This window comes from Micropterus dolomieu, linkage group LG21, assembly GCF_021292245.1.
Source record: "Micropterus dolomieu isolate WLL.071019.BEF.003 ecotype Adirondacks linkage group LG21, ASM2129224v1, whole genome shotgun sequence".
NCBI lineage: Eukaryota > Metazoa > Chordata > Actinopteri > Centrarchiformes > Centrarchidae > Micropterus > Micropterus dolomieu.
In genome coordinates, this window is record NC_060170.1 from 26,032,804 (window position 1) to 26,047,110 (window position 14,307).

General features: G+C 41.7%; 1 protein-coding gene across 3 annotated transcripts in view; it reads left to right on the forward strand.

Annotated features, from left to right (window-relative positions):
- LOC123960804 (probable E3 ubiquitin-protein ligase HERC2) overlaps positions 1–14,307 on the forward strand; it is a 313,987-nt gene that overhangs the window by 48,478 nt on the left and 251,202 nt on the right. For all 3 annotated transcript variants that reach the window (XM_046035766.1, XM_046035765.1, XM_046035764.1), the window contains 2 exons: positions 10,468–10,510; positions 12,112–12,346. In XM_046035766.1, coding sequence (XP_045891722.1) covers positions 10,468–10,510; positions 12,112–12,346 — 278 coding nt within the window. The remainder of the gene's footprint in view (positions 1–10,467; positions 10,511–12,111; positions 12,347–14,307) is intronic.

The window sequence follows — 14,307 nt, forward strand, 5'->3', positions numbered from 1 at the left end:
AGCTCTAAGTGTTGTGCGCATTAGGGTGATGAGGGTAATGATGTGCGAGGCAGTTGTGCTTTGTGCCAGGGCGACCCTGCGGCTCACACCCCATTCCCAGCCCAATGTGTTTCTGATTCTCTCCATCCCTCATCACCAGTCAGCTTCTTCTGACAGCAACCACATACATATGAAGTTAGCCCACAAGCATGTGCACATACACTCACACATACTGTATACTTTATCTATACTTGCATTCATGCAGTAAACACAGAATGTGCACATCACCACATCTCACACACAGGCACGTCTAAGTGCACATATTTACAGCCACATCAAGATATGCATACACACACATTAGATTCTTTTTAGCTACACAGTGGAATGATCTCTCCACCCAGCTACCTCTTCTTTTTTTCTCACATGCAAGCATAAAACAATATTCAACCTCATTCCAAGGGTGAAATGGTAAGGTCACTGCATAAGTAGAAGTCAGCCTTGATTCACCATTTTGAGGTGCAAACATGTAGGTAGACTCACGTTCACCCATGTCGACGTACACCCAAAAACCTGTCAGAAACATGCCTCTGCATATTGAGTTCTCTGTTGTCAATGCGATTAGAAAGATGTCCGACATTCCCTGTATTTCCCACCTACCACTGCGGGGGCCTGGCTGGGACACAAAGGCAAATATATGACAAAACCTGCAAAGCACTGCTTACCTTTATGGTTCACTGCTGTAATTGGCCTAGGGTGAACATACCCGCTCTACACTGGCAGTAATGTATTTGAGAAGATATTGAAAAAGCTGATGAGGGAGACACGAGATGTGTTGTAGAATACAAAAGTTAATAATGGTGGGGATTTTGACAAATGGATCTCTAAATGTATCCTGATATTGGTCTAAATTGCATTCTGTTGCTCACAGTTTTTTGTGTTTTTAATTTATACATTCTCTCATTGACTATGCAAGGTGCTTGTGCCATAGAAGAGAACAGTTCACTTTGTGTGGAGGATAATGCATGCAGAAGAATTACTGTTGTGCTATGTATACATAAAGGTCCATGGAGATAGTGCAGACAACGCTACGATACCTTCCAATGTTTGGCTCACAGTGAATGTGTCTAAAAGAGTCATAGACTCAACACTCATACAATGTGCTTTTGAGTACATACATATCATTTTATTGCTGCATATATTGCCCCCCACACTGAGACATCTGAAAAGAGAGCTTGATCTATACGAAAACATTAATCATCATTCATTGTATGTTAATAAATTCAGAATTTCTCCATTTACCATGCGGACGTCCACGCGTGCTGGAAATGCAACCTTTCCAGAGCTCATAAATCACACACACTGAGTCATCTGACAAAGTACCCCAAACACAGGCTGAGGCGCTGCGATCCCTAGGGCACAAACACACGCCATCTAATGTAGCGGAATCAGAGCGGGGACCAGAGCTTTCTGATTCCTTCTGCCGATGCTTTGCTGCCAACCCCTACCAACAAGGAGCATTCACCACAACCTGGGGAAAATAACAGGCAGAATCAGAGGGGCTTGTGGGATGCCCCTCTCTGTCTCTCTTTTGCTGGTTGCCCCCCACCCCACTGCCTCTAGGGTTTGAGTCCATGTGCAAACAACAACACTTACACCCAGAGGGTTGGTAGGTGCAGCGTACAGTGGGGACCACCTGTCTTATTAGACAGATTTTACCATTGGAACTTTACAAAGACAGGGGCTGTGAATAATGTTAGTTGCAGCACTTTCAGTTGCCTGACTGTGTGAAAATGTGGAGTCTTGGTGCCATTCAGAAAATCCTCAACCAAAAACATAAGAATACTAAACACAAGCATTTAACTAAGACTGCTGGATAGGTAGCAGCTGTCGCCATCAATGTTAATTTGTGCAACTTTATTTATGTGTTTGTGGAGTACTTGCTTTATACAGCAGAACTGTAATGTTTGTCAACCACAATCCTAAAACTAAATTATAACAATACAGCTATGCTTTAGATTGCAGATAATGCATTTTTTTTATCTTTAGAACATAGGTTTTAATAAAAGTATTTTAGGTGATTTTATTCAGCTTGTACTCTGCTCTCTTCCATTTGACACAAATTGTTCTAATCTTGCTGTTCAGAGAGATTACCAAAGCAAGAAGGAAATCTGAGCAGACACAATAGCTTCTCCTCTGTTTACCATAGCACAGATGAAGAAAAACAGATTTATCTGTTACCAACTTCAGAAGCCCAGTAATAATAGGTGCTATTCAGGTATAAGACTGTTATTTGTGCACCTACATGACAGATTAAATTATTTTTAGCCTGCGGGGAAAGGATCTCCATTGTGTTTCCCTTTACACAGAATAATCATGTCTCTTTACCTTTTAGCAAAGTGGTCACATGATCTCTGTTCTGTATACACTTGCTTTATGTGTCAGATTAAAAGATTAAAGGCTTTGTGGTGAGGAAACAACCAAACAGCAGCCCAGTGAAAACCATGATACTGTCAAATAGGGTTTGAGTCGGTGCTACAGTTGTGTTGTATACATTATAGAGGAGACCCTCTGTAGTGCGATTAGGAAGATAATGTCATCACATGTTAATGACCTGAGTGTTTGCAGTGTACAAAATGAGTGCCCTCTGATATGCAAAGCACTTCTGCTGAGAATGTAGAATTGTCTGTATGTATGGAAATCCAGTGAAATAGAGGCGCTAGTCTGTGCAGTATAGAACAGACAGCATTATTTATCCCCTTTTCTCCCTTTCTCTCATTTTCCTCCTTTTTACCCCCCTATGGGTCTCTGGATCCTTTCCCATCTCTCCTCTGTTGCCCGGGCCTATCCCAGGCTCCCTGGAGACTAGAGGACGAGTGGTTATTTCTGACTCTGGAAGATGGTCGTGACTAATTGATTCGACATCTGATGGAACGTGTGTAACGTCTCTTTTCCCCTGCTGCTCTAGCCTTGCCACTTGCTCAGATGAGCAGGAACCATTAATGTATTGTGCATATATTTATGTACTATACGGCTGTGTTTGATATGAGAAATGTGTTTATGCCAGCACTGTCTGTGTTCCTCTGTAAACCCCACGTAGTGTTGTCCCTGGTAATCTAAATTATTACTGGACTGTTTGATGTTATCCTTAGAGAAAAGAAATTCTGTATACCAGTGCATTCCCATTGGTCTCCTAACAATGGATTATATGGCTAACACTCAAAATACTCCCACTTATGTATCTGTTAGATCGCTTTGTATTGTTTTTACATGTTTTTGAGATGTTGCACCACATAAACGCAATTGATCCCAGAGGTGCTTTATTGTAGGAATGCATCTAAATTCACTTACTGAAGTTTAGTCTTCTCTCGTTCTGTCTTTCTCTCCTCTGGTCCTCTATCTTTGTCTTTGTGGTGTGATTTTGGGTCGAGTCCAGAGACCTAATGAGGCGGTTCTGATGGGCCCACAGGTCTTGAAGCTGCAGCAGGCCGCTGTTGATGCCCACTCAAAGTACCTAATTGATCTAATCATTTAGCCGATTGGTCAAAGTAATAAGTCTCTGGTGGGCACACACGGGATGAACAATGACAAGTATTTAGTGGCTGCAGGCCGGTTTCCATTCTCCAACTGCAATAGGCTGGAGGTTGATAGGGCGGCGTGTTTGTTTATGTGCGCATAAATGCGATGTTTATCTACTTTATGTGCACCCAACTCCCAGAACTGTTGGACTAATAAATTGCCGTAGTTAATAAAAGTTTACAGCTCATCCAAAGTTTCAATTTATGAGATACATGTTTGATGAAATCTTGATACCTAGAGTATAAAGTTCTCATTCAAGCTCACATGGAGTGGATAATGTTTTGCATGTACTTTTAATGAACAGTGTAAAATATATTTCAAAGAAGTACCCTTCATTTACATCTTTAAAGGTCTACAAAGCAAGGTGCATTGGAAGTTCCTTTATGAGGAATACATATTCAGAATATCGTCTTGATGTGGAGAAGGCCACTAGGGAATGATCAAGTGTGCATCCCATCGACCCGCATCCTCTTCCCCATTACCCTGACATTTCATCCTTACATTTAATTCCAGGCCTTTCTAAAGAGCAGGTAATAGTGCAGAGGGGTACAGGGACCCAGAATTAAGCAGTTTTACACCGAAGGGTAATTTGGTGTGATAAATGTGCCGTCGCTGGTAACTAATAATACATATTTTAAGTAGCAGCGGCGCGGCTCCGCGGCCCAGTAAAGGTAGCATCATTATTAATGTGGGAGTCGCTGCGTGTTTTAGTCAGGGTTACGGCACCAAGGTCAGAGCTGCGTTTCACTGAATTAAAAGCCATTTTGAGCTATGGCACTCCTAATCAACTCAGACCTAAAGGTGCATAGCTCAGTTATAATGAGGCACCAATGAATTTAAATAAACAGCAAGATCTAGTGATTTATAAAGGCAATGTGCTATCTTTATAGCTCGTTAGCCATGACGGATACTCTTTATTCTCTGGGCCTCTTTACCCACAGGACCCTGAGCTTTTAACCAAGTAATGTCTGCCTCCATTGTCAGTGGATACGCATTCGGAGCAGGACACTTATCCGCGTCATTATGAAAAGTGGAGACACAATACAAGAGTAATGGTAATGTATGCCATCCAAATAGGTGATTTTTCTCCTCCCTTCCCTCCGTTTTTCGCCGATGTAAAAACTACTCCAGAGTTTTAGGCCCATGAATTCATCATCATATTTTCACAAAGGGTTTTTCATATATCCTAAAAGAAAGCATAATCCTTGATAGTGAAAATGTTTTGCATTTAAAGGGGTACTTTTGGTCTGGGAATTGATAGTGATGTTTGGGGGGAGCTGTAGAGAGAGGAAAGTTCTAGTTTTTAGAGTGATCACTTATATGAATTATAATATTTTTATGAGTGAAAAGAGTCAGTGGCTTATTTCAACTACTTTACTTTGAAATAATAGAAACTTCTGCAGTCAATGTGCCGCCATTAATATGCTGATTAGGAACTTTTTTAGAATAATAATGTTTGATACTCAGACTTTCCATTGCCAACAATTTAGGAATGAATTCTTAAGCATTCCCCTGTCTCTTGGCAAGAGTAACCACCCCCCACCCCCCACCCCCCCCTTTTTTTCTCCCTTTTCCAATATTGATCTGGCCTGTTGCAATTACAGGTATTGCTCCTGGTTTTGCATTTCTTAATCTAATGACCCTGGAAGGATAGTTAGTACTTCAGCTGGGTCCAGACGAGGCAGTGAGGCGTGCACATGTAGCCGCCTCTGGCTGACCCCCTGCTGCTCCTGTTGGGGCATGCCAGGGCATTAGCCACTTCATCAGCTTCTTTGTTGCCCGCCTGTCTTTTATGTTGCCCTTGAAGGACGTTGCAAGCAAACCCATGGCTACAGCCTCTTCTGTACATCTTGATACAGGTTATTCAGGGGACTTTTTGAGAAATCAGTGGCTTGGGACAGACTTTTTCTTCTTCTTTTTTTTTTTTTTTTTTTTAAAGCTCCGAATTCAGGATGTTTCCCTCTCATTGATTCTAGCTCAAACAGCTCATGTTAAGAATGACTGGTTTTATCACTGCACCTTTTATGGCATCTATTTAATTAAAGAGAGACTTCCTTTTAAAAGATCAATTGAAGTATAAGAACTCTTACAAGGTAAATACTGATATTCTTCCACAGAGAGAGTAGTTGATTCAGTTGTGCATGAGAAGGTACCATCTCCTGATATGCACTACACTTTTCTTTGTATGTGACAATACCTGAGGCCATTCTGAATTTAAATTGACATCATTTTTTTTTTCTAAAGGACAAAAGTGTTGACTCACCTCCAAAATACACTTATTTGATTTCCCATGTGAACACAGTACACAGAGACACCCATAGCTTTCACCATTCAGAGGCTCACTCACTCAGCCTCTGACTGTGCTCCACATTTCAGAGTAATTTTCACTCCTGACATCACGGCTCTGCCTACCTGCCAATTTCTGTCTTGGTTCCTGAATGGGTGATTTGTAAAGCCATGTTCACCTGAACACTCAGAAGATTTACTTGGGAGTGAGCTTGCCAGGTGTTTGAGCTGTCAGTTTGCTATGTGTTCACACACTTTCCAAAGGGAAAGTAATAGCCATACTCAGTTAGTTGACTCAGTCAAATGAGTTGCTATTGGAATAATAGCGCAATACATATGGCCATTACTACTGATTTGTGACTTGCAACAACAAAAGATGGTATCATTTCATGAAACCATATGTTTGAAAAGCTGGTTCCCTGTACTAGTTTTTCTGAAAAACATTACTTGAACATGCTGGAAAAACTTGCATTTAGTGATGTCACATGTCTGGAAAGGATTCTGTGATCTAACCCATTCCTCTAATACTTGTATATATGCTGCTCAACTTGTGTTTTTTGGCTTGACTACACATCTTCCAGCTTCTTCTTTTCCTGGTTACTCCACCTCCCTCCCTCCCTCCTCTCACCATGGTTTATAAACAAGCTGTAGTTGTTTTTGGGGCTGGAGGTCGTTGATTTGTCTGCCTCTCGCCGTAGGTCATTGAGGTCACCACGGCCCCGGAAGCATCAAGCTTGGAAAATGAGAAGCCCCGCTCGGCTCTCCCGCTGGCGACCGGGAGCACCCCTTGCCCGCGCCCGCCCTGATGATTAATGCCACCCCCGTCCAGCCACAAACCTTTCTGCCTCAGATAATGCCAGGCAGCAAGCGCGGCTGACACTTTTAATGTATAATTAAGTAGAAAAAGTCAGCACTGGCTATGCAAATTTTTTAAAATGATAAATGACGCTGTACAGCAGCAGGGATTGATTTGGTGTAAATGAAACTAATTAAGGAAATGTCAAACATAATTAATAAAACAGGTTTAAGCTGCAAAACATTGTCAATTGAATGAATGAGGAGGCATTGGCTCCCATTGTTCAGGCTTTATTTAGGTCTTGTGTTTAGCTTGTTCCCTGCTCCAGAATGCTCTCTCCCCTCCTTACTCCCTCCACCACCAATTCCCTGAGAGGGGGAAAATAAATTTGCTTGTCTCTCCGCTGACTGTAGAAATTAATTGCTGAAATCTTGTCCCATCCAAGTGTTACATTCACACGCAGGACATTAACATAACTAATTTGAAAGAGCTCAAATGACTGCATAATGGAGCTCCGTCACCATGCATGACAGTCGCTGGTCATACCAAATTAGCTTGGTTTTATAATTGAAAATTTTCCTCCTCGTCTAATTTTTACACCATTTCCCTCCTTTTTCTTCATCTACTTTTTCTCTTCTTCCTTGCTCCTCTTCCTTCCACGGTATCTTTCTTTTCTTTCTGTTTTCTTGATAAGAACAAAGGTTTTATAATTTACAAAAAGAGTGCTTGACCTATAATTAGAGGAGTGAGGGGAGAGGAAGGCGAGTGCCAAGTGGTGGCGGCAGAGTCAGATCCTTAGTCCTGGTAATGATGCTGGAGACCTTGTGGCCCCCGGGAGGCAGAAGAATAATGGGATGGGCTATTTTTATGGGGGAGCAAAGCAATGGGCCACCAGCCACTGGGATGCTGGTGCCTGGGTATGGTGCAGAGCAGCAGGGGCTAGCGGGGGGCTAGTGGGGGGCAAAGGAGGGTGAACGCTCAGCCTGCCACACTGCCAGCTCTCAGCCCTGCCCATCAGTTCTGTACGTCAGCCTGATGCACCACTGTCGGCCTCTGTGCCCCCGCACCAGCCGCTGCCCTTGCCGCAGAGAGAGAACTGGGTGGATGAGTGGGGTGGGGTAGAAACATCTGCCACTTTGAGTATAACAGAGGACTTAAAGATACAAAGGGGGCGGGGGGTATCACAGTGAAGTGACGTGTCTGGATACTCAGATAAATATACATTAATGGCCACGTAACAATAATAATAAACTTTGAAGACCTGGATTCTTAGCCTTGGTTTGAACCTGACTAGACAAAACAATTAAAATGTGTCAGGATGCTAATCAGTCTTAAGAAAGGCTGCTAAACTAACCTAATAGACTTTGACCATCTATAGTAAAGTTTTCAGCAGTCAACTGGAGTTTTTTTAAATGTAAAACTCTAAATGCTGTTTATTATTTTGTACTGTTTGACCGAAAGCCTGGGACTAACACAGATAGCGTTAATAATGTGCATGTGTGCAGAGTATTAAAGCAGACCTACGGCTGCCAATATTTTTGTGTTTTGGTTCTACACACTCTAAGCACCGCTATTTATCATACTCCCACATAACAATTCTCCAGAGTTAAAGGAGCAAAAGAAAACAAAAACAAGAAAACAAAAAGTACAAGAACAGAAGAAAACAAAAAATACAAAACAAGAAAATAAAACTCTGGAACAGTCGCAGTCTTTATTCCCACTGCATTTTCATTCTCATCTTTATTTCATTATTCCAGTGAGGATTCTCATGCTTGTAAAAGTAAACTTAAATCCTGGACTCGTGTAGTCTCTTCTTTGTGCATGACAGTAACAGCTCCAGCCCCACAGTCAGCCATGATTTTTGCAGCAATGCTCCGTGCTCTGCTAATGTATTTAAGGACTTCTGTATTTTAAAGCATGGTCATTTAATGGATATCCTTTTAAAGCATTTTACTTTGTTATTTTTAGTTTTCCTGTGACCAGAGCAACTGTACATACACTGGATATTAACAGTAGTCAATAATGAGTGTGGTCAGCGCTGTGAGCTGTATGTTCTGAACTGAGCTCAAGGATATAATTTCATGTGAATTATTACCATATGCATTTCTCCAGGAACACTTAAAAGCTCATAACATACCCACATATTAAAAGTGCTGTTTCTTTCTGGTGCTCAAGCTGAAGTTACAGCCTCTTGTGTTTATTGCCTAGTCTTGTTCTGTAGTAAAGAAAGTCGACTATATCGTATTATATGTACAGTGGTTCATGTTTGCTTTGCTACAATATGCAGAGCCAAAATAGTGTTCCATTTCGGCATGGTATTAAAAACAATTAAAAACTAGAGTACCACATCTATACACACAGGGATATACCAATTGCATAAATAGTGACCTACACAAGATTTTTAGCAGCAATGCCTGTGTCTTAATTGCACACTATATTCTGAAAAATATGTAGCATCTTCATACTAAAAAAGTTGTTAAAAGTAAAGAAATAAAGACATATGACAAAATATTTTTTTTTGGGAATGTTTTTTTGGGGACATTACTGCATTTATATGTTAATGGAGGAGCTCACAGCTGGAATAAAGTGACTGTAACGGCTATAGTAGCGGCCCACAAAAGCCTTTTAAAAATTTTTTTTACCCGCTCTCTGATTTCAGACATGAATTTTGCAGATGGATTTCAAGGTTTAAAGTTAACTGACCTCAAAAGAACATTAATATATTGTATACTGCCAAAAAATAGGACTGCCAACGTTAGTGAATAGTATATAATTTATGGTATGAGCATGTACTACGAACATCTTGTGTAACAGTAAGGGTTGCATTCTTGTTCTTGTGATAACAGCAACACGTGGTATACATTCCTCAAAACATGCAGTACTTCTCACAAAGGTCAGTGACCTGTTTTGCACATTTTCCTCAAGTTTCCAAGTGGTATTTCACCTTTCATGTTACTTCCTTTCGAACATTTTGCTACAACTCTTTCATACAACCCAACCCTTAAAATGCCAAGGGTCGCGAGTCAAACATATGCAGCAGGGATTACAATTTATTACCCCACATTTGCCTGATAATTTTTCTCTCTTGACAAGCTTAGGTAAATCAAATAGCCTACTCTATAATGTATGAGTGCTCGGCTGCTTGATGAGTAAAGTCTGCTGCTATTGGCTGTTACCCCTGTGGTGTTTGAGTTCCCATAAGACCAATAAGGCTTGTCTGTGTTCCAACATGACTGGAATCACTGCAGGAACAGGTAGAGGTCCAGGTATTTATAGTAACTATATGCAAATGGATCAGTGCCATGTTGAATTGTTAGAGCAGAGAGGTGACAGTTGAATACATGTACATAGAAGGAGAAATATATAGGCTTCTCCCTCTCTTTGCGACATGTCTAATCAGTTAGGATGGCCTCCTCTCCTCATTTCATTTGAATATATTCAGCTTGGACTCAGACTAAGGAAGTGCCTCTTCCCTCCCATGTATATTATTCCTTCTCGCTGAAGGCTCATTATTTTACAGCAGGGTGTGTGAGAGGTGGCCCCAGTCTCTGAACTCTCTGTCGAGGCTGTATTAATCAAACTTCACACAGTGGGGAAGGGTCCACCCACTGACACAGCACCGCTCACTCTACACTTGAGGACAAAAGCAAAAACGCCCTACCTAAGCTGTTACTGTGAAACACCTACAGCTTTTGAAGATGACTACTTTATACTATTTTCACAACAATAACCCCACATCTTTCAAAGACTGTCTCAAAGATAGTCCATACTAAACAAAGTATTTTACCGCATTGTGTCTTATGCTAACGTTGTATTCCTTTTTTCCACAGTGGACAACAAGATCTTTGCGTGGGGAAATGGCACCAGTGGACAGTAAGTGAATTTCACAAGTAAAAAGATCTAAATGAGCATGTGAACAGTGTGTATTACGTCATTTTTTATTATTATAGCCCTCCAGACTTTCATTGCCCTCACTTTGACAGTGTGTCAAAGGATAAGAAGGTGTAGTGATACTTTAGGGGACTACTCGGGTGTCCATAAAAGTTCAGCTACACTTGGTTAGTTTTCTTCTGCCCAATGGTCATTCAATTGCCTCATTTTCTTCTGCTGTAGAGTGGGATATTAACGTGAAGATAGACACTCTGACAAACAGACAGACAGACATAGTTATACACAAACATAAGTTGTTTTCCTCCTGATGAGCTTCCTTGTTAAAACTTCTCCAGCCAGGAGCCAGACTGGCTGTAATGACATCTAAGGGCCTTTGGGCTGCAATGATTCAGTGGCCCTCAAGTACTCAAACAGCAGCACAGCAGACCTCAGAGAAATACATAAAAGAAACAACGGCATCACTTCTCACACTCATCATCTCCCATTGTCCCTTATTCTTCTTCTCTTGCTCTCCATCCCTCTGTCTGTCTCATTCTCTCCCTCTCTCTTCTCCCATGATGCTTTGACCCCTCTAAGCAGGTCAAGGCTCTCTTGTGGGGAGCTTATAGTTGGAGTAGCCTATAGTTGGAGCTCCACAACACCCACTTGCAGAGCAAAGGGTGAGCATCTCCGTTACACAACTGGCACTCTGATATCTGAAAACTCCTCAGCTCTCCTGTGTGTCTCACTGGAGGCGAGAGAGGAGAAGAGTACGAGGGAGCTGTGTAAATTTAAACTGGCAAACTTTCTGATGGAAATAGCTGTGACCCCAGAGTGGTCTTGTCTTGAGTTGAAGCATTGTTGTAATCAATACAGGCTCTCGTGGGGATGGCGGGCGAGGACCTTTCGTTCCCCGTTTGTGGAAATAATGGAGAAGACTGTTTGTTATTTTTCCCAGACATGCCGCAAACTAGCAGATATGGCCGGGGCATTGCAGGTTATGACGCTGGCTCAGGGAAACAAATACAAAGAAGAGCATTTTATCAAGAAGCAAACAGCAGAGCTCTGTTTGAAGCTGCTGGGAGCTCACAGGTCACAGGGGTGCTGGGGCTGCGTTTGACCAGCTCATCTTGAAAAGGGGTCTTGGATGTTCTTTGTTCACTCACACTAGGGACATGGAGACAGAAACACAACTCTCAGCCAAGGCCTACGTGAAGTCATTTGTACAGCTACAAATTGAGTTAGGTTCAGTTATTATTTCTTCCCTAGGAACGTAAACCTGACCTCACTGAAATATGCCTGTTAGAGACACACCATATATGACTCTTGTCTGTATAGAGAAAATATCAGAAAGAGACCACAGTATTCCTTCTCGGGGTGTACACTAAACAGTGATACATACCAATCTTATATTATTATTATATTAAAATGACTTGTTACTTGTTAAATTAGGTAATCCCACAAAAATAATCCAATTGATGTTAAATTCTCTTCAAGCTAAACAAGAGACAGTTTTCTCTTAAACCTTCCCCTCAAACCTTGGTATATCTTTTGCATGATCGAGAAGAAAATGTCAAACTGTATTTTCTGTCTGCTTTTTCTAGGCTCGGTGATGGAGAGAGGTCAGTAAAGGACCAGCCAGTCGAGGTCAAGTTACCGCAGGAACCGAACTTTAAAGGAAGTGACGCAGATGTGGATGTCGTCAATATAGTTGGTGTGGCCTGTGGAAGCAGACACTCCTTCATATGGACTGAAACTGGTCAGGCCTACAGTTTTGGGAACAACTTTTACGCCCAGCTTGGCTATGACTTCCAGAGAGCTGACTTCAAAGAGCACCAGGTACGAGGATTGTAGTGCGTCTACAGTTGTGACCAAGTCAATATTAAATACATCATGTATTTAATATTGACTATTGAACTCCTGAATATATAAAATGCTTTGAGTTTAGGTCAACATTATTCATATTCAGTATAAGCATGACACACAAATAACTCACAAAAATGTGCACTCATTAAAACCAATGTGATTTTGTAATGTCCCCTTAAAACATCGACATCATCTCTACAGGATATTATTAGTTTTTAATTCATTGTTGTGTGAGAGAGGGGCTGATAGAGGCAGGCCTGTGTGATGGATATCTCAAGGGCCTGAATGGCTCTTTGCTGGTTGTCTCTCTCTATCTCTGTCCTTACATGGCTCACCATACAGTAGCATGCTGCTGAACCATACAAATCCTAAATTAAGTGCTGTGGAATTGAAATTGGCTCTCTTGTGAAGTGTTCCACTTGCATTGGAGCTTAATTTTGCCTACTCATATCATTTGATTCAGTCCCTCAGTCCCTCTTTTGCTTGCTGCAGCCCATCGCTCCCTCTTCCTTGTCATGCAAAATAAGCCCATTTACCGCAATGTGACAGTGTCTAGGTGAATGATTGCCACTCAGCACTTGATATATGGGTATGTGCTTTTGTGTGCGTGTGTACTAGATATATTATATTTCTGAAAGATTTCCCCAGTCTCTTGCAGTTACATTAGTGCATTGTTATACATTAAGTCTTTCAGTTTTTTACACCTACATATTATAATGGATGGATTAAAAAAACACTATGTGGCAAAGTATTTCAGTCCACTCTCTTACTCGGCCCAAATATCATTACCTGTTTTCATCAGTTTCATCAGTCAGCTTAGTCAGTCAATATATGAATTGTCTCTGTTGCTTTTAGATTAAAGTTGCCTATCTGTAGGTGTTATCAACAGATAGTTTACTCCAACAGCATGTAATACTTTTTTGCCTCACTATCACAGTCAAGTGTTAAGTTGTTGTTTTTTATAGTTATACTATAGTTAGTTTAATAGTTTTCTTGTTACGTTATCTGTTGTTCCCCTGGCATTGTTCGAGCAGTAACATAAGACAAATTCGCAGAAGAGAAGCCTTAAAATTTAAATGAGACTGGCCTCACACTGGTTGGGGGGTGGGGGGCAGACAGTATCCAGCCACCTGGCAGAACTATGGAGGCCCAAGGGCCAAAGCTCTCACCTCTCCTCCCTGATAAAGGCCACCGGAATCTGCATGACTGAACCCAGCCCTCACTTCTTTCTGCAAAAGCAATTGATACTGAAGGGGGGGAAATCTGGCAGGTGTGGCAGAGAATGGGACCTGATGGTATGTGTATCCCAGAGTCACCCTTTCCTCTCATCCTAGTCATACCAGTGGCCTCTGATTGCCCCAAGTAGAAGCTCAAATCTGGCCCTTTCTCTTGTATACCACCAACCTCCATCTTCTTTCATCCCTGTTGCCTCCCTGTGTGCGTTTTTTCAGTAGGTCCAGAAAAGCTGCTCCACCTCCAGTTATCCCTAGACTCTGTACAATACGATACTGGCTATTGTTGTAAAGAATCTGTAGGTTGGAACTGCCAGCTTCACCCCTAAGGGCTCTCTTTAATGCTTGAAATGGAGTGGTAGTAGCCCACTGAGATCTGAGAAACACTATATTCTGTTCTTTAGAGGCCCAGTGATAAGGTGTTGGGATTCTGCTCACACCTGTGAGCCCATTGTTCAGGCCCGCTACGGCATTTCACCTGCAAAAGACAAGGTTAGACAGAGCTCCCATTTAATGGTTTGATTGACATTATTTTAATGGCACACTGTGAGGAGCTGTATGTCTATGAACAGAAATGAAAGTTAATCTTATTTTTTTCCCCCCCTCTCATGTCTCTGCCCTCGGTCTCTCCCCTCATTAGGACAATGACATTGTCATTTTCTCAGGGTTTTGAGGGACGTGTTTGTATGCAGATAGGACAGT